The following is a 21,670-nucleotide window of genomic DNA, read 5'->3' as shown; positions in this document are numbered from 1 at the left end:
GGGTCACTGCGTCACCCTAGTTAGTTAGTTAAGATATTTTCGTTATACCGCTTAAACCGCAAAAAAAAACAATAGAAAGTTATCTTTCATCTTTAAACATTTATTACTTTAACTAGAAATTTCAGTTTGTGACTTTGAAAAATTTACTTTTCTTCAGTTCCGATGTGTTACGTATTTTATAACTTTATTAAAATCACACAATATCAATATTTAATACAACATTAAAATGATAAAAGAGTTGCATTGTCACATGCATCAAATGCAGTCAATCTACGTCATTATTTGACGTGAGTTCGCATTGCAACTAATACTCTATGAATCGCAACATGTTTTTATGCAATATTTCGGTAGTATGAACTCCCAGTTATACATAACATTTTAAAGACGATGACAATTGAAGACAGGGTTGAATTTACAATCTGGATTTCGTTTGCATTCATGAAGAAATTTTCAACGCTCGTCTTCAGGAAAGTAAGTATGACACCAAACGTGCCAACTAATAATCACAATGAAAATAACTGAAATTAAATGAGTACACATGATAACTGTAATAGATAAATGTATAAAAATGTAACACGTTGATTGTGTTATTTATACCAATACTAGCTGTCGCCCGCGACTCCGTCCGCGCGCAGTTAAAAAATGGGGGGGGGGTATGAAAAATAGATGTTGGCCGATTCTCAGACCTACTGAATATGCTCACAAAATTTCATCAGAATCGGTCAAGCCGTTTCGGAGGAGTACGGGAACGAAAACTGTGACACGAGAATTTTATATATTAGATTATAAAGCATTTTTTGTTTGCTTTGAATAGTAAAATTCTTTATCTGTATGGAAGGTATACTATTCCTGGGTGATATAAGTTATATTTATTAATACATTTTTTTTAACGGCGAGGAAGAGTCACGAGCAACTGCTAGTAAATGATGTATGAAATTTACGTGTGGTATTATATTACACTTCAACGTGAACGTTGTTAACAAATTTCAAGTAGAATAAATTAAGTAAGAAAGAATACTGGCAACAGATAACGTTCATCCTAATCGGATTACGCAATGGAAAACTGCAATACAAAACGATAGATCGCAATAGCAGCTATTTCTGAATCAGGCGGTGAACCGGCACGGTCAAGGTCGTTCCACATTGTATGCACGTGGCGCCCTCTTCTGTATTATGACGCGAGAATGTCATGCAATTCCAATTCCCGCCAACACAACAAAGACACGCCACATCGTTTACTTTCCGTCATGTGTTTGACGTTTTTTTTTAATTACTTCAGGCAAAGGAAATCAACGTTTTAATTATGCTAAATCCATTATTTATGCATCAAGTTTTTTAATTAATGATGATGTTATACAATTATTAATGATTGATTTGTATTTTAAATACAATCAGTTGATGATAATGGATTGTTGAAATTTTTAATAAAAAATAATTACACGTGTAGGTAAGGAATTGTTTAAGTAGTTGTATTAAAAATCGTTGTTGGTATTAGAAAGGAATTTATTTATTAGATTATAATGGGTTCAATTCTGCGTTCTTGTATTTATGTGTGACTTACATATGTGCATAAAAAAGATACTACAGAAGATTTACTGATTGTGTTACTTAAAGAAATTCGACGAAGTCATTGCCACTGTATTACTTTAATAGAGTAATAGAGATAGTTGTTGACCGGAGACCACTTAAATTATTGTCTCGTCAGCTTTGAGCAATGATTGTCAAAGAACATTCCCAATGTCACTTACATAACAGTAAAATATCAATTCAATAGTCGTTGAAACTTTATCAGATTTTAAATTAACTCTTGTCAGAACCGAAAATAAAACTTTTAAATGAACAAAGAGAAGGTTTAATTTGGAAACTTATTTACGGATACGATGCAACTTTGTTAGACTGTAAAGAATTGGATCTAGACTGGAGTAATATCGAATCGGGACAGAACGGCGCTCCTGACGGGTTTACGACTTTCCCATTCGGTTACTCGGAAGAAGGATCAAATGATTTGCAGTCGAGGTTACACGTGGAACGTTCTTTAACTAGCTGCCACTGACGTCTTTTTCGTCCGATTTACATCTTATTACGAAAGTTAACTAAAATATTATTAATAAATAAAAAAAATCTCGCTCCATTTTTATTTACCGTGTATACGAGTAGCACTGGCTTATTTTACGAGTATAAGATTCACTGTTCTTTTTTCTGGTTGCAGGGCGGAAGTGTGTTTTAAAATATGAAAAGGTATGGTTTTGCTAGAACTTTCTAGTAACGATGATATCCATCTCATACGTAATTTTTTGTTGCTTTTAAAACTTTTTCTATTAAAATGATCACACAATTAGTATACATTATTTACAAAGAATTAAAAGGCTACTCTTTAATGAATCGTTTGTCACACCTGAATTACTTCGGATAAATAAATAATTCACGATATATATAAAAAACATAAACGCACCATGCATCAATTATATGAAAATCGAATTAAAAATCCTGTGAAAACAGACCACAGTATTTATTGGTCAGATTTGAATTGCAAAGAGAATTTTACTTTACAAATAGCTACTTCGAATTATTGACACGCAATGAAACATGTCGGAGACAATTATTATATTTAAATAAAGAACCTCAAACCGACAACTTTAAATATGTCATCTATATCAATGGGTAAAATTAAGCTTTATTATTTGTGTAGTTAACAATGCACATTTTTTGTATTTTCGTTATTTCGGGTCCTTGAACTTATTTCTTAATTAATAGCTCCAGGGTGCACATTTATCTGACAGACCTTTCAAGAGATAACTGAAAAAAAAAAACATTTAAAACTAAACGAAGTGCTTTCAAGACCTTAAATGACTCGGTTTAAAAAAAAAGAAAAAAAGAAAATTACTTTAAATTTCAATCATACTCAGTAGCAAAAGCTACACCACTTTTCCGGTTGAGCAAAAAGCTAGTTAAACATGTCATTTATTTTACTTCATATATCCGTTATAAACTTGATCTTACCTAATTCTAATAAAAGTAGGGCAATTTGTGAATCTCGGAATACAAAAGTACGTAACTAAATTTCACTAATGTCATTGCGAAAGCAAGTAAATTGGTACAACTTTGAGCGTTTGATAATAAAGACATGAATTTAAGCCTTGCACTGAACCACTGGAAATGTGGCGCGAGATGACTAATTAAAACTTATTAATTACTGCGCCACTCGCTGGCAGTAAAGTGCGCATTTACTGCTCGAACTGTGCGCAGTAATAAAAGAAGTTCGCCTTTAAGCCTGTAAAAACGATCGTTTCCTAGCCACGTTTCGAGCGAAATTCGATGGCAGTAAAGCACATGCTGGTTTACGGCCCAGTGTTTGCTCAATGCGGGCGCGTGACTTTTTAGCTAACTACGTGCTTTGATTAGTTCTTGAAAATGCTCATGAGCTGCTTACGAGCTTGCTCCTAACATCGATATTGTAAACATCTAATATAATATTGTACTTATGTTTTCTATCAAGCTATAAAACTTTTTCTAAAAGCTTTAACAAGATGAAAATCTACGCAACTTTTATGGGTGGATAAAGATAAATACAAAGTGATCGAATTAAATGTCTAGTTGACCATTTTTTAACATCGAAACGTTTACAAACTTATTAGCATCTTACTCATTCTGTATGAAAAAAACTGAGATAACAATATTTGAGAATACAGGCTACTTGCCAATGAAGTCAAAAATTTTAAAATACTAAAGTTTGTGCTCAACTTTAACGTTTTATTAAAAACAGTTAAAGCCTGCAATAGAAAACTACATTATCTAACATATCGCAACATTAAAACTAATATGAATTACAAGCGTATGTTATAAAACATCACCGACATATTCTGCCAGTAATTGTTGGTCGGATGTTGCTAAGTCGGCATTTAAACTGCGCGAAGTCCGCACTAAACTCAAACTTTATTAGTCGCCATACGAGACACTCGTAAAATTCTATTTATGACGTCTTCACAGTACGGTGTACTTTGAAAGACTAATTGGGAATGATACAACGCAGTGTGAAGTGTGGAGTGCAAAAATTACAACAGGTAAGGCAATAGAAATACTTTTACGACTATATTCCTCAGCGTCGAAAGTAGAACTTACTCGGACGTACGGGTTTACATATCAAGGGCGTTCCATTTTACGTCTTAGGATTCTATATCGTATCTTGTGTCGAGGTTTTAACATTAAGCAATTGAATAGCATAAGGCCTACAGAAGCAACGTAGGTGAAATATTGTGGTAAATACGTAAGGATACGTGAAATATAAAAAAAACTACTCATTCAATAAAGACGAACTTAACACCTTTAGTGCTACCGACTCGACGAAATGTGAAAATTCTAATCTCATTGAACGTGTTAATTCAAATAAAGTTAAAAAAGCTAATAGGTAATATTGTTGTAAGTTTAAACATGTCTCTACCGAGGAACTCGAGCCTAACCTAAGTGACTAGGCCTTTGTCAACCATGCTAGTCAAATTGTCCAATGTATGTTATAAAAAATACTTTTGTTACCTTGCTTGTAGCAGTTTGTACAAGCTGCTAAAACACTTATCGTCGATAAAAGCACGTTAAACCCAACTCGGTGATATCAACAAGGACATAAAATCTACCGTAAACATGAAATTACAAACATGGCAGCGCTGCATTTCGTGAGCCCGCCTCCACTACTCCTGTACTATAAGTAAAATTTGAGTTGACATTGCGTTGAAAATATACTGTAACTAGCTGTAGCCCGCGACTCTGTCGGCGCAGCATTAAAAAACTTAATAAGTAGCATATGTGTTCTTCCAGACTAAGTTCTATATCTGTGCCAAATTTCATCAAGATCCGTTGAGCCGTTCCGAAGATATTCGAACAAAAAACCATCCATCCATCTAAATTAAACATTCGCATTTATATGATTAGTAAGATTAAAGGATCTCAACAACCATTATTTAAATTCTTAAATTGCCATCACGCAAGACGGTAGAAGCTAAACCTCGCTTTCATACAAAAATTTAACATAGCAAAGTTATTGTTGAATTAAATTTAATTCTATACGAACATACTTCTGTCGCTTTAGTAATAACAAAGATTTAAATTATCTTTGATTGTTTTTACGAATCTGTTTCAACTCCTGTTCTACGATGAAGCTATGAATCTTCGTCCTACAACTTCTTACGAGCGCTTTGTCTCATAAACACTTTCGCCGCTGTCTCTCGGAGGCGGGCCGCAACATGTGCAAAATTATCAATAGGCGCATTTGGTCAGCGAGAAGATGTACTGCTCATTCCGTACGTACAGTTAACGCTTCTGCGAGCATTACTACACATTTTCCATAAACTAGTGGCTCGTAAACCTGCACATATGTTTACCGGAGCGAGGTGCAGTACCTTAAAAGCATTGGTAATATAACAAAACGTGAACCGAAATTGCCCATAAAAGTCCGACGGCGTTTTCCAACTAAAGCCATGAAACTGAAACGCTGTAGGAATTTACAATGGCCGCTCCGGTCTACATTTAACGTTCGCGAAGCTCACCTTAGTTTAATTAAAGTGCCCCGACTTGAAACTCGAAATCATTTCGGCAAATTATGTCAGGTCCGGGAAGGTTATGACGCTACGTTACTACCGCTCCGAGTGAAGAAGAGAGAAGCAATGATAAACTTCAGCGAATAAAATAAAAAAACAACAATATAAACAATAACACACAGATTCTCCTCCCAAAATGTCAGATTTGTATAGCAGAAAGTTGTGTTAGAATCTAACGTAACGACTTTGCTACGTATGAAACAGTTACAACTTATCTAATATGTTAATTATACAATTTTCGTTATTTATTCATGGCCGTTTTTAGAATTTCCTGAGCAAGATTTTTGCGGCTCCCCCTTTTTTTGTTGTCGAAGGAAATCTTCCAAAGATCTTAGGGGGTATCGCAGGCGCCACTTTATATCCAACTTTGGCGCCTGCGGTGCCCCCTTATGCTCAGCGTCCTGGGTGGTCGCCCCAACTGGTCCTACCCTAACGCCGCTACTGTATTTATTTGTACAAATATGTAACTGATGACAGGAAAAGATGGATGAATTGCGTGAAAGGTGACAAAATTAAAAAAGGAGTGATGAATAAATGAAGATAGATCGGTCTGGAGAACGAGAACCTTGTACGCTGACCTTACGCAAGTGTGACGGGAGTTGTGAGCACTTGAAAATGTAACAGATTTCAGGTTACATTAAATTCACAATAAAATAAAAATTGAGTATATACACAAAGCACAATTTATTTACCTTCTTAAATGTTTTAAATGCAAATATTTAGAATCATAAAAAAATGGTTTATTTCCAAATATTTATGGGTCTATTTGATAGACTGCAAAATGCGTTGCAGGCGTAGGATAATAAAAGTACAGCCTGAAGGGAAGCTATACTAAATCCAGTAGCCTGCGTCGTTACGAGGTCGGTGTAAAAATCTTATAACCGAATGCGTCCCGTTTTTATAGCACAGAATATATTTACGACAATCCGCTTGCAGAAATTGCACGTAAATTTATCTACGTCGACATTTTTCATTGCTTTAGTACAGCAATCTTAAATACTCATCTAATCTCTTTTCAGTATCATAAACTATGGTCAAACCTTTATTAGTTTTAAATTTAAAAAAATTAAATGAAACCTGACACTCAGAATTTAGATAGTGTTTATGAAATTCTATCGGTTGCGATTCTGGTACAAGGGCTACGACACAACCATCTTTACGTACCTGTATATGCCTGTTGTTCACTTCTTGTATCGCTTTTCTTTAATCAAACAAATATCTAATCGACAAAAGTTAACTTCGTCCTCCAATATTATATCCACCAATCTCAACCATAAGTATTTGCCTAATAAAATTCAGTATACGCTGTTGTCGCCTGTTTAAGAACTACCTTTCCGATTTTTAAAACACTTTTTTATTTACAATTCCCTCCAATCTGACATTATTTTTTCAATCACCGCTTGGTTGTTCTCCACTAAAATTATCTCAAGACAGGGAAAGTTATTTGAGAAAGTTGCAACTCGCAAAACATAGCATTACGCAATATAACCGTTCCTTTATGAAGTTGTTGGAATACGTCGCCTCAAGTCATATCTGTTTCTATCCATGATGCGTTTAGTATAGACATGTTAAAATTGCAGCTCTCTGTGTTTCCAAGAATAGCTTTTGACATCAACAAACACGTAAAGTACACGCGTTTTCTTTCATTTCATTAGCATTATCTTGAGATTATTTGACATTGAATTAAATAAAAAGTTCTACGTTAATATGGGTTTTTATAATCGTTACTCTAAACATTCGACTGACAGTACTTAGGTATTGCAGGACGTGAAAAAGCCATGACGTGACGCGAGCATCACCTGTTTCCGTCACGTTACGGCTTTTTATCTACACACTACATATTGAAGGCGTGTCTTCTTCCACTAAGGAGAAAGATTCTCCGGATACGTACATTCAGCTAATCTACATTTAATGCAGCCAGTGGAGTTTGTTTACTCGAAAATCAAATAACATAAAGGAAATAGTTAAATTTACGATGGCTTTTATAGTATTTCCTTAGAAAGGCATCGCAGGCAGCCGCATGGGAGCTTTTCAATCCGCGCACTGCAATAAAAATATGCGACGCTCCACAAGACACATAAAACTTGCAACGACAATGAATTCCTGAAAAAGATAATGCATAGCACCGTCTCTTTAGAACCGCGTACGTGCGAGCGGGACAAAGCGATGTCGCAATAAAACTTTTGATACGATCCAAAGGAATTCGCGATATCGGACGTAGCTCGTTTTACTACCGGACTCCGAAGACCCGACGTGTATCGTCTTAGCTTTATGGCTGCATTTTAAACTTTAAAAAGTCCCACCGTAACTATTCAGGACTTACCTTAGATGCGATTTCGACTTACTTAACGATTATTCATTTCTAACCAAAGGTCCTATTAACATTTTATTTATAAATAATATACATATCACGCAGTTTAACAAACAGTAGACCCATTAACAAAATTTACGAACATTAATTAAGGAAGAACACCGCAGACTGAACAGTTCTCGCAGTGTTGATTGTTTTCCGAACATCCTGTATAATTGCGGTTACAATACCCGAAACTTTATATTGATAAAACCGCAAGTTTTGAACAAACAAAATTGCTTGACCGAATCCAACCCCTTTACGTAACAAGACACTGTCCTGTACAAAAAGTTAAACCAGTGTTGAAAACTTCTGATCACACTCGGAAACATCCTGTATAAAGGTAGACCGCTATGCCCGACTGTATGTCGCAAATATATTCTGTAGAAACAACTTTTGAAACGAACATTTAATTTTGTCCTGCAAACTTTGAGATAAACAGTTTGTTTCGCAAAATTAGGTAACATAAAAGACAATATTTAGAGTAAGTTATAAATTTGAAATATATCGTACAGCGTGAAAAAAACATTACCTCTTATTTTAAAATGTATTATAAATTAAAGAGAATTTCTCCCCTCTTTAAAATCTCTCTCAATCTGTTAACCCATGGAGCGAGATAATTTAATTACTTAGTAACTGACCAGTCAACAGCCCTTCTGTTTACGGACATTGAGTTACACAACTGGAATAGACAGACTAAAAAGTATGTAATTGTATTTATTTAATAATACGAAATATGCAAATATTATTTACGATTTTTTTTAAATCACAGAGTCGCAAACAAGCATGCGGAATTCGCCGAAATAACGAAACGACCACAAACTTTGCGTTTGTATGTACTTATCCCCTCCTCCCTCAAGTCCGCTAGTAAATGATGAACTAGTGTAGCGCCCAGGCATTGTATAGATTGTATGACAAAAAATTCAGCAATTTAATCAAATCTTAATGTCATATTAGCCAATTTCTTTATCAAAAATACGGGTGTAGCTATTTTTTTTAATTTCTCAAACACGTCATTTTTTAAAAACTTAAACATCTTGATCAATATCTCGAGGGAATCGACCGAGAACTAAATTGATTGATATTAAGCAAACTTAACATTGTGGTGATCTTTGGGGGAGGCCTATGCCCAGCAGTGGGCGTAACGAGGCTGAATGGATGGATGGAAGCAAACTTAAAGGATATATGTAATAAGAATGTTTTATACTGTCTCTTTTAGAACTTTGTATGCAAGGTAACAATGCATTTGACAACTATTAATGAAAACGCTTCGTCCGGCAATAGTTCATTAACACTTGCACACTAAATAATTGAAATACGAATAATATGTATACGAGATTTTCAATTAAGAATAAATTGTTTCTAAATCAAACAATCAACAAAAAGTGGACTACAATTAGTAACATTTAAATACAATTTGTTTTGTTATTTGTTATATAAAGAGTGAATGTTAGTTAATTCGGTATCACGAATAATCGTGAGAACGATTTCGTAACATGACCTACAGATTGCAAGTCAAGTGCTTAACCCCTGAGCCACCGACGTTCATTCATATAGTACGTATTTAAAGTAAATTTAATAGAACAGTATAAGGTATACATTATATTTGTGTAATATTTTAACAACACAAATTAAATCTTACTAATATTGTAAATGCGGATGTTTGGATGAATAGATATTTGTTGGAAGGTATCTGTTTTCAGAACGGATTGTCGGATCTCGATGAAATTTTGGCATTGTTGTAAAACATAGTTTGGAAGAACACATAGGCTTATAATTACGTTTATTTTTTAATTCCGTGCGGAGAGATTCGCCGACGATATTTATGACATTTAAGTTTCTAGTTTTGTTAGTACCAAAATATGAATCTCTATTGTTCAGGAACAAAGAATTCTGAATTTGAATTAAATTAAAATTTCCGTCAATAATTTTTTCTTTATAACTATTTATTCATTGGTTCAATGATTCATTCATCATTTCAAAATTCCTGACTCGATCTTTAAAAATAAATAGTTTTATTTTTTGTTATGTCAACAAGAGCATCTTGGAAAGATAATTGAAATAGCCAACAAAAAATGTAAAGTATATGTTACATTAGCAAAACGGCAAATTAATACAAAAATTGTATTTAGTTGTTACCATTAAATGTATAACTACTTATTCGTTAACATAAAACGGCCGTATAGAAGTTATAAAATTTCTCAGTTTTATAGATTTTCTCGGAACACCTATGTTAGGTTCTGGTAATTGAAGTAGGGTTGCCACAACGTTTAAATTGGCAATTCAATTTAAACGATAAAATCTCCATTTAGTGAATAATTTAAAAGCTACACTCGAACCTTGATAAGCGAGAGTTCAAGGGATCGCGATATTTTTCTCGCTCATAAAGTTTTCTCTCCAATAAGTTTCTCGCTTACGGAGGTCGTTTGTCGAAACCAGACAATGACTCTCGCTTATAAAGGTTTTTCGATTATCCAAGTTTTACTGTAGTTTTAAGATAATCAATAACCATAAATAATTATTTTAATAATTGCCATTAAGTGTGCAAAATTGTAGAATGTATATTGTTAACATGAAGTTAAATCAATTAAATAAATAACAAAACTTAATAAAAATATTAACAATTGAGAGAGTGATGTTGACAACCCTAGCACAGAACGCTGGCGCAAAATTAGTCACAGCACAAAATAAGCAATGAAAGCGCTTAGCCCTTCGAGCTGTTCACGAGCGTTCGTCGTAAAATTTTCTCTCTCAATCTAACATACTGATAAAACAAGTGGAGTGAGGGAAACAGCTGCGGCAACATTGTTGGCAAATGGTCCATGTCAATACCGGAATAAGAGACGGTAAAGTGGTATATTTTAACACGACTGAATAACTTAGCCAGTGTTCTACAAATGTGCCTTAAAATCGTATCTATAACCAAATTATAACGCTTATCACTTACAAAGTAATGCAGGCAATATTTTAAATAAATTACATGACGCCTTATCTGTTATAGACTGAGAGACTCAAAATGCTCCGCTCTATTTATTTAGCATAACAAATCTACATAATATTAATACAGAGACTGTAACATACATACCTGCTGGGATTGACCGTTGAGTTTTAATTTAAAAATATCATAAATTATTTACCTATTATCCAGATTAAGCATTGAATCGAAATTATAACTAAATTCTCATTTACTACAAATTCCATTTCAACTTTTTAAAGTTGGATTAACGATATAGAAATATATAGAGGTGACAAATAACTGTCGCGTAGAAAAAAGTAAAAAAGTAATATGTCACTTTAATTCCAAAGAAGTACTAAAAAGGTTAACGTCGTAATATTTTAATTCCAGTTACACAAGTTACGAGGGCTATAGATAAATTGTGTATCGGTTGACCGTTACCAATTAATTCGATAACTCCACATTACAGCACTAGCTACAAACTAGTGTTGTAGGCGTTGGCAATTAAATAATTAGAACAGTAATTTTAAACAGTATTGAAAACTCAATTATTAAGTCCAATTTCCAAGATTTATTTAATGTTTAGTAAGATGCATTATTTTGTCTACCATATTTTTTCGGAAGGGGGCAAACGAGCGGCAAGAATAAGGTGATCAACAACGCCTACGGACTTCCACAACACCAAATTAACTGTAGATGCGCGGTCTTTAAGGAATTCCGCAAAAGTACGATTTCGATCGGTTGATATTTAGAAAGCCGTGAAGTATTTTTTACTTGTTCCCACAATTTAATGGCTAAACACACTGATATAGCTGCTGAAGATTCATTATCGATATTCAATATGTTGTGGATAAAATGTGCTACCTCGTGATAGAAAATTACACGAGGCGTGCTTCGCATGATAACCGGTGACCTCTCCCCTCACATAAATTGTAAATTCATTAATATACGGAAAATTCTCGTAACGTTAAAGGCCAGTCTTCTGTAGATGTCGAAACCTTTTTGAAAAAATATAAAAACAAATGACTTTCTTGTCTTCAAACTATAGGTTAATTAAAATTTCCAACTATGGCTCATTTAATTAATTTTACACTAAACACAACAAAGAGTGTAATAATGATAACATCAACGTAATAGTCATGTGCAAGGAGGTTCTGATATGCTCCCCTCGGTAGAGGAACTGCTGTGCATCGAATGATGGCAAAGCAGGACGACTTTACAGACAAGTGTCGTAAGATAAAATCTAAAACCTATATATATATATAGCGCATCTCTGTTAAATGACACTATTCATTCTAGCAGAAAAATATTAATAACCACTGGACTATTGCTTGGAAATTACAGCTTTTGCGTCGTTCCAATTTAAACGCGCCTGTTGGTGTTACGTGACAGTAAATTCTATCTAAATTATTAGTTCGAATCCACACCTCCGCTACAAACCGCCATACGCGCCAAATGGCGAAAATCAAATAAGCACAAAATACTACGTCTTATAGCCAGTTCATTTATGAAGTATTAATAGCTCATCGATTAATTTTTTTTTAAATTCCATACCATCAGGTTTTAAAAAAGGTCGATTGCAAAATCATTGAATACTACATTCACAGGAGCTCAGAAATGCCTGCGCTGTAGAAGATACGATCTAGTTACTGTCAAAATTATTAATGAATGAATGAACGAATGAAATGCTGTCAATTATGCTTTGTAATTAAAAAGTACTGTTGTTGAAAAAATCCTTTTTTTATTGTGTTTCAAGACTCATGACAATTATCAGTAGCGCCAACTTCAATATAAAACAACTGCATCACAATATGGTTCGTGGTCTATTGATACATAACTATGGTTACTATTTTTCTTGTTGCAAACACGACCACACATTATGATAGTCATAAAGTCGTTGTACCACCCATAGACAAGACCTCCAGCAAAGCTGTTTTTATTTATTTTAAATGAAAACAATACTTTGTCCACATTGTGGAAAATATTTCTAACATAGGGGATACGGGTAATCTACTTTGTGGTTGTAAAAAAGGCTTTGTAAAATTATAATTTAGAGCAACATTACCAGATAGTATTGGTAGTATTCTATTGGGAGATACATGGTTTTAATAATTTACGATGCGGCCAACCATAATTGAAAATGAGCTATGTTTTTATCACAGTTTATTTCAACGTTGGTTTGTTGTGCAAAAATCAATCTTAGTTTTTTGCAATAGAGTTCATAAAAGCAAATAAATAATGTCTAAGTGATAACGTTATGGGAGGCATATTTTGTAATAGTAGTGGTAAAACTCATAAATTTGTTTCAATTTTAATAATTCTTTTTATGGCTAAGAATATATATTTTTTTGTTATCACAAGCGCGTAGGTACAACCTAACCTAAAAAAATTACATCGACACATCCACACTAATATTATAAAAAGAAAAGATTTGTATTTTTGTATTTGTATGTAACGAATAAACTAAAAAACTACTGGACCTATTTCAAAAATTCTTTTGCCCTTAGAAAGCTATAATGTCACTGAGTATCATAGGCTATATTTATTACTACTTTTATAAATCCCGCACGAACGAAATCACAGGCAAAAACTACTTTTGATAAAACATCAAAATATATTTAAAAATAATTGATCCACATTATTTTAATGTCTTAATTACGCAAACATTCAATCTACGAACAGCACATCCGTTCGTATATGCGACAAAAAATATCTCGACACTTACTTAAGAACGCAATGTGATTTAATTACTACGTATTTAATCTTTGATTAAGGCTATATGTTTATAGAGCTAGAAACACCTCCGGAGTCCGCATTCTTAAGTTATGTCTACACTAGTCGCCTTTTTACGTCTAACCATAATTTTCCACTGCCGAAACACCTTTATAATTTATTGAATAAAAATAAAAAAAATACAGTCGAATTGACAACCACCTTCTTTTTGAAGTCGGCTAAAAATGACACTGAACCCTTATGAAACTCAATGGAGCGTGGGAATCGAATAACACCTCATTCGGTAATATTAGTTCAGTTATTTAAATATAATACAAAAATTCAAAGTGGTATTGACATAGGAAAAAATAATATAGAAAGGACACTGGTGTAGATATAGGTTTAGGATATGGCAACATGTGTTGCAAAAGGGATCCAAAAATCGAAGAAAAGTAAGTCGACGCCTTTTAGCGTACTTGTTACAATGTATTATGCTGCTGCCGTTTTTGGTAACTTTACGATCAAGCTAAGTAGAAGTAGGTACCAAATATTTTCATTATAAAAGTCATATTTTTAACGTACCAATAGTAAAGTAGTTATATTTTATAAATCAAACCAGCCAACATATATTTGAGAAAACAACGCGATACAAAACAAACCCATAACATAATTGCAAAAATTTTATTGCCCTTCGAGGAATCTACGGGTGAAATACAATTTGCCTACACGCCGCTCATTACGGCCGCTTTTATAACGCAGACCATTAAGAAGATTCCGCTTAACATTTTTACAATCCATAATTGCATATTATAAACGTCCAAAGTTATAGACGCGGCGCTGGAGGGTCCGCGAATAAAATATTATAAATGGAAATGTGATAAAAACTTCGTTTATTGCTATGGCTTTAAAATAACCCTCGGGGCAGAAGCACGACCAGATATAAGATTTGCAATAGTTGCTATACAAGCCTTGTTATGTAACGCCTGTGCTACACAGCTGCGTAAGGGAGCGAATCGCTTTCGCAGAAGTGTGTTGGAGGCCTCATACTTCTAATACCTACACGATTAACTCATAAAATGGGTTTTCATAAAATGTTTGTCAGAACTTGTAATTAGTCCTATCTTAAATTTACGTCTCCTATAGTTTAGAAACTTTTTCGTTGGTCAGAAAAGAGACAAAGTTATGTTTGAAGTTTGCATCCAAGATATAAAGAACAATGCACAGTAATAATATATAATAGTATATAATATTTAAGGTAGCTAGTATGTGTCTATGTATCTCACCTGCATCCGTTGTGTTGACAGCCAATCAGTCCGCATTTCGCAACAAGCGACAGTGCACAGCACAGCGCGCGTCCACACAAAACACAGCACTTGTAAAACATAGTATCATTCGCAAAATAACTTCATAGACGACGATAGTACACCACTTATATTATTAATTTCGCTCAGCATTTTCCTACAAAAAAGAAAACAACACTAATCAAATAAATATCGATACAATTTACACGCACACACACATCACTATTCGTGAACGCTTCTTACGGAAGAGTCACTTATCGACTGATTTATATTTCGAATTTCTCCACCTTCGTCCGGTCACTGTAAAGTGGAAATCACTACTGGTTAGAGCTGTGTACTGCCAGTTTGTGAGTCCGCTGACATTCTTCTACAGAGTAACGGCCATTGTAGTGTGCGTGTTCTGATTAATTTTCAAGCAACACTGTTGTGGCCGAGTGTACTACTTTGTCAGACGAAAATGTATTTGCAATATTGTTCGCTCGAAAACTACATAAGTCAGTCTTTGTTTTATCTTGATCAGAAAGTCGCAGCGATTTATTTTTAATCATTGCCTAACACAAAGTAATAATATTTAAACAAGACCCTAATAATTAAAATAGACCTACACAATGTCTCAATGCCAGTTAACTCTCTATCACTCGAGCAACGAAAATGCCTAGACAGAGGAAAAAACGAAAATATTCTTCCCTCGAACCAATGTTTTGAAAAATATAATCAGTTTTACGGATTGAATTCTCAAACATCTTCATCTTAATTAACATATCACAGCTAAAATTTGCACCCCTCTTCCATGTAAATAAGGTTAAAACATCTCAACGTAGTTAAAGGCGATTCTCAAGTAGAGAATGAATCCTCATGAATACTACAAATTACAGCCGCAACTCTCTGATTAGTAATATCTGTGGTCGCATCAATGTTTTCTAATTACGTGCAACTAACTGAAATTGGGCGCACCACGCACTTCCTAGTGATGTGCATAATATCGATTAATCGAAAATATTTAGAACACCTGGTGGCTAGACTAATAAAATAATAATAAAATCTTGTCGTAAGAAGTGCGGTTACCACAGTTATAAAAATAGATTAATAAATTTGTAAATATCGACGATGGAAAGCATAAACGCTGTAACCCTTGAAATCGCGAATATGTTTTTCACACGTTAATAATTTCAACCATTATCAAACGATAATGATTTTATTATAGGTTAGCACAAACTACACAACATTGCTAAATACCGCATGCTTGTACGAGTAGGCGTATCAGCTCACGAGTTATGATTTTTTGGCTCTCCTGTAAAGTTCATACTTTCGGGTTTACAGCGTTTACGCTTTCCAGCGTCGATATATAAAAAAATGAAACCTAAATCAATTATGACAATTAAGGAAATTTTATTGTATTAATAACAAAGCCTGAGATCATATAAAGATACGCACTTTTTGATTTTTTTTTTTTAAATCAAATACATTTTCGTCTTGTGTATTGTGTCGTATGATGTATGTGTTTATGAATCATGAAATTTGCTTGATCAAATACGGAATCTAAAACAGACCTTTATACATTAGACATTATATTGACATTTACTTAATCATTTTTAGTAGAACGTTCACATAACGATTACAGTAATAAGAGATGTAAATTTAAATCATAAATTAATCAGTTAAATCATCTTAATTGGTGAAAGCTTTTATTAGAACTGGCCGACACATTCGCAGGCCGTGTCCGACATAAACGTCACCTTTGAATGTTGCTAGTAACGGCTGACATGTTCATGTTTGATCTTTACAACGGTTTTATGATTGCACATTCGCATTCGAATTCTAAATTTAAACTCTGTGTAAACTTTTAAACAGTGTCACATTACGATGAATCATTTCCGGAATTGATTAGGGACAAAGTTTATTTTGTGCAATTTTTATTTTTAAGTTTATTGAAAACAATAGGTTTTATAAAGCTATAAGTTTATATTGGTATTATTGCTTTTCAATCAAATATCAAATTACAAATGACTATTTCGATTTAAAAATGGCTTGAGTTTTTCGTGATATATCTGTTATATCCATTAAACTATAATAATTATTAAAAACTGTTGTTATTTACAGCACCAATATTAACTGAATAATTAATTAATTATTATATAATATTTAATCTTTGTTGCAATTTGTATTTTGTCTGAGTAATTGTATAGTTTTGTCTGTTGTATACCTAAGCGTAGCAAGTGTATGTCTGTAAGTTTGAGTGTCTGTTTGTTTTAGAACAACTAATTATTACTGTATTAAAGTCCGTACTGGCGTGTCGAGTTCCGAAGTTCGAGACCATCAAAGATGTTCAAATTGTGCTTCCTCGCGTATTCGTTCACGATGAGCTTTCCTGTGAACAAACAATGTTGCTTTTAAACGCTTAGCGTGCCGATTGAAAGAAAAAACTGCTTATTTATATAAATTATAGAGTAAACTGATTTACTGACTTACTGATTTATTGCACAGGTCAAACTACTGTGCCTAGAAACTTGTACATTATAAAAGTAACCAGTAAAATTAAATATGATTAATTATCCTTATTTTACTAGCAATAACATATTGTGTTTCATAGAATTTATTTTACAGTACGTAATATCAAAATACTTATTAAGTGTTAAAAATATCGTGATTGTAAAATAATCAAAAATTATTTCTTTAACACGTTTACAATTTGTAATGTAAAATAATTTGTAAAGTAAAACAATTTGCAATGTTATTTAAGACAATTTATTGCAGTTTTTTCAATCAATACAACAATATGTTGACAAAATTAAAATGAAAATCATTTGCTGTCTTTTATCAATCAAATATGTCTCTAAAATAAGAATGATAAGATATGCAAAATGTAAAAAAAAAACATTTAAGATAAGATTTCCGTTGTAAATCTTGCCGTTAATAAACTTAAATTATGAGCGTGAAGGTGTACACGGGTAGAGGTATACCAAGCAAGAGATGGATGGATTGCGTTAAAGGTAATAAAATCAAATAGGGGGTGACGACTGAGATAGATTGACGTAGATAGATTGATTTGGAGGTGGGGAAACCTAGCGCTGACTCTACTTAAGTAGGACAAAGACAAGGAGGTGATGAATTAATACTACAGAAATACCTCTACCGCAAAAAGTTATTGGTATTTGCATGATAATGAGAAGGTGAGTTAGTTTTGAAAGTATTCAATCAGAAATACGCTATAAATATAAATTATAAAATAATCTAAATCCTCGATCGATAAAGATAAATGGATAAGTTATTAAACATAGAAGTGATTAAGCAATAAGAAATTCTATGTAAAGATTTATAGACGCAGTTAAATAATAATTTAACTACAAACATAAGTAACACAGCAAAGGATTTACATTTAAAAAAATTATAATCAATTCGCTTATTTGCATTGAAATGGATTTGTCTTATTTTTATTGTTATTTTCTATTTTTTATCCTAATTTTAAATCGAATATTGATGAACTAATTCAAATATTGTGATTAATTTGTGTAATAAAACAAATCCAGTTTAATATAAATTAAATAATCTCATCAAATGCAATGCGATTTATTATACCAATTAAACTAAAATATTTTAAAAGTGTTCAAACAATTCATATTGGATTTGTAAAATCTAAAAATATACCTTCTTATTAAAATTAATTTGAGAAATTATACCACGGGTATGTTAAATAAATACTAACTCGTGGTTAAGTTTATCCCAATCCTACTAATCTTACTAATATTATAAATGAGAATGTTTAGATGTAAGGACGGATAGGTGGATAGATGTTTGTTAGTGGACATCTTCAGAACAGATGCATGAATCACGCTGAAATTTGGCATAGATGTAGAACATAGCCTGGAAGAACACATAGACTTCTGATATTTTTTTTTAAATTCCTCGCGAACAGAATCGCGGGCGACAGCTATAAGAGTACAAATGAAATTTAAATTGTAACTAGCTGTCGCCCGCGACTCTATCGCACGGGATTATAAAGAACGTAATAGTTAGCCTTTGTATTCTTCCATACTATGTTCTATAACTGTACCAAATTTAATCAAGATCCGTGTAACCGTTCTGGAGATACCTTCAAACATCCATCCATCTAAACATTCGCAAAAATAATATTAGTAAGAAGTAAAACAGTAAGATGGAAGTTTCTCTTAGCAATTAAGAGTTACTACAATATGTTGCTAACAGGAATGTTTTAATATAAAGTACGGCCATTATCCTATTCTAAACTAAATGAAAAGCCTAGTAATTTTCCGTTTAGCAATTTTACGTTGTCATAACTCGACAAGATCATTTACTATTGAAGAAACTTTAAAAATTTACTTATACCAAATCCTGATATGAATTGATGAACAATTATAAAACGCTACTCAATTTAAAATGTCTCAAATGATAATAAGTTCCCAATTTAAACAAAAATAATTCAAAAAATGAAATAAAATAAAAACGTTAAAATACATTGAAAATATATCAAATTCGCTTTGCAAATTTACAACATATAAGATCAGATACTGCCATACCCAGAATTATAAAGCAGACTCTTTATGTAGCTTACTTCGATTTAAATGTACACTAAAGTTCCATTCAGTAGTTATTCTGAGTATGACAGTAAAAGTGGCAGCAGTTATATTACTAACCTTCATCTATCTTCCGCGACGCCTCGTCGAGGTCGCTGCCTGCGTAGTTAAGGATGACCAGGACTAACGGCATCATCTCCCACGAGTAGTGAAACTTCTCTAGTAGCCTGTGACAGTTCTCCACCAGGGTTTCAAGGGATACCGCTGTAACAAACATAATTCATTATAAACGGCTAAGTTAATAATCCTTGGTATCCTTGTCTTAAAGTTGATTTTGGTCTGCCAAAATGTTCTTAGTAAAAATTATTTATCCCTTTCTTTCACTTTGAAAAATTTGAGATAATAACATGTTTTGGTGTAATGTTTCATCTGCCTTATATCATCAACAAATGTGCTATGTTTGTTTTATCTTAACAATTGACTTAAACCATTTCCAAATAAAAGGTCCACCTTTCGCATGCAACAACCGAATCTAAACACGTGACGAAAATAGGGGACTATGAAACATTTTTTGATCTGTTAAGTAATCAAAAGCTTTATCACCGAGGAACTGTCCACGAGGAATTAAAAAAAAAACTTATTTAGTAGCCTATGTGTTCGTCCAGGCTATGTTCTACATCCATGCCAAATTTAAGAGAGATCCTTCATGGTACCTTCTAACAAAACATCCATCTATGGATCCAAACATTCACATTTATAATTTTCTTAAGATAATTATCTTTGAATCCTAAGAGAAAGTAAACACAATATCTAGTCTAGATAAAGTAGGATTAATGATATTAATTGTGTGACATCTATTATACCATAGACTAAAATAAGACATAGAGCCGTCCCGCTTTAAAATCGGCCGTGTATGTTTAGCACTAACAATACGCATCAGTGCCCGGAACTGTAAACCGATACTACAAATAAACGTTTCTATGAAGCGATTCAATCTTAAAGAGTGTTTATACATGTCAAAAGATAATGTAAACTGAATAATTGGGATTTATTATAGACAAGCGCCGACAATCCCCTGGGACTCAAGCAATGTTTACTAGGAACATTCTTGTCAACTGATGGAGAATAAACAAACTTCTTAATGTATACATAAATAAAGGTAATATATTGCTATTTGAGATAGGAATATTAAACATCTTTAATGGCTGCCGTTATAGTAGGTACTAAGAAAAACATCTCTGATTCAGCAATCACACAACAGTTCATAAAATATAACTATTTCAGCTCAGTTATATTTATGTATGTATGTTATATGTTTCTCTAATGTATAAAAGGAAATCTAATTTCAAAATCTTTATAACAAACACTCAAAACGCATAATTTAGTGAAATAAAAATGACAATCGACGTTGACAATAGATAAGGATAAATTTGACATTTGGCACGCAGGGTACATCACTAGCGTCGCTTAGGAGGTCTCGCCTCGCCGCCAGCACTTGGCTCCTTTACGACTTCCCTTTGTCCAAGAGACGTCGACGATAAAATACCTATTCAAGTTCCAAAGGACACTCGGTCACACATCACTCGCCTCGCACACTGTTAAGATGCACTTCATGTTGGTGGAAATGTCCATTCTTTTTATTTACAAACGTGAGAATGGAACGCCGCTACAAACAAATGGATGCACTTTAGACGATTCAATCGATAGTTACTTCTTTTGATTACTATGTGTTTATTTTAAAATTAGTTTTAGTCTTAGTCTTCAGAGGGTCTATTAGGAATATTTGCGATAGTATTAGGCGATATTTGCAAACCGATTTACTTAATTTATTTTTCTTTATAATGCAAATGGATATTGAAATTCATTCGTTGACTATTCTATGCAACTTTGTACCAAGATTTACAATTAAACCTACTATAAGTCAGTTTTATTACGCACTTAAAATGCTAGGTTTAATTGCGGTATAATGATTGAAGTAATCAATAGTTTATTTATTATTGATTGGTTCAAATATTTCTTTAATTAAGGTAGCTGTATAAGTTTTTATTGCATTATTAGCTGTCGCCCGCGACTCTGTCCGCGTGGAATAAAAAAATAATTAATAAGTAGCCTATGTGTTCTTCCAGACTACGCTCTACATTTATGCCAAATTTCATCAAGATCCGTTGAGCTATTACGGAGATACCTTCAAACTTACATCCATCCATCCATTCATCTAAAGTTTAGATGAA

General features: G+C 33.2%; 1 protein-coding gene across 4 annotated transcripts in view; it reads right to left on the bottom strand.

Moving 5' to 3' along the window:
* The window catches only part of LOC106721682 (protein doublesex), a 100,746-nt gene that overhangs the window by 44,632 nt on the left and 34,444 nt on the right, over positions 1-21,670 (bottom strand). For 2 of the 4 annotated variants that reach the window (XM_014516703.2, XM_014516704.2), the window contains exon 2: positions 19,560-19,703. In XM_014516703.2, the coding sequence (XP_014372189.1) occupies positions 19,560-19,703 (144 nt within the window). Of the gene's footprint in view, positions 1-14,889; positions 15,065-17,176; positions 17,276-19,559; positions 19,704-21,670 lie in introns of those variants that run through there. The other 2 variants (XR_001357522.2, XM_014516705.2) reach the window with 2 other exon arrangements.

This window comes from Papilio machaon, chromosome 17 (genome assembly GCF_912999745.1).
Source record: "Papilio machaon chromosome 17, ilPapMach1.1, whole genome shotgun sequence".
NCBI lineage: Eukaryota > Metazoa > Arthropoda > Insecta > Lepidoptera > Papilionidae > Papilio > Papilio machaon.
The sequence above is the reverse complement of the archived record's forward strand: the minus strand, read 5'-3'. Positions and strand labels throughout refer to the sequence as shown.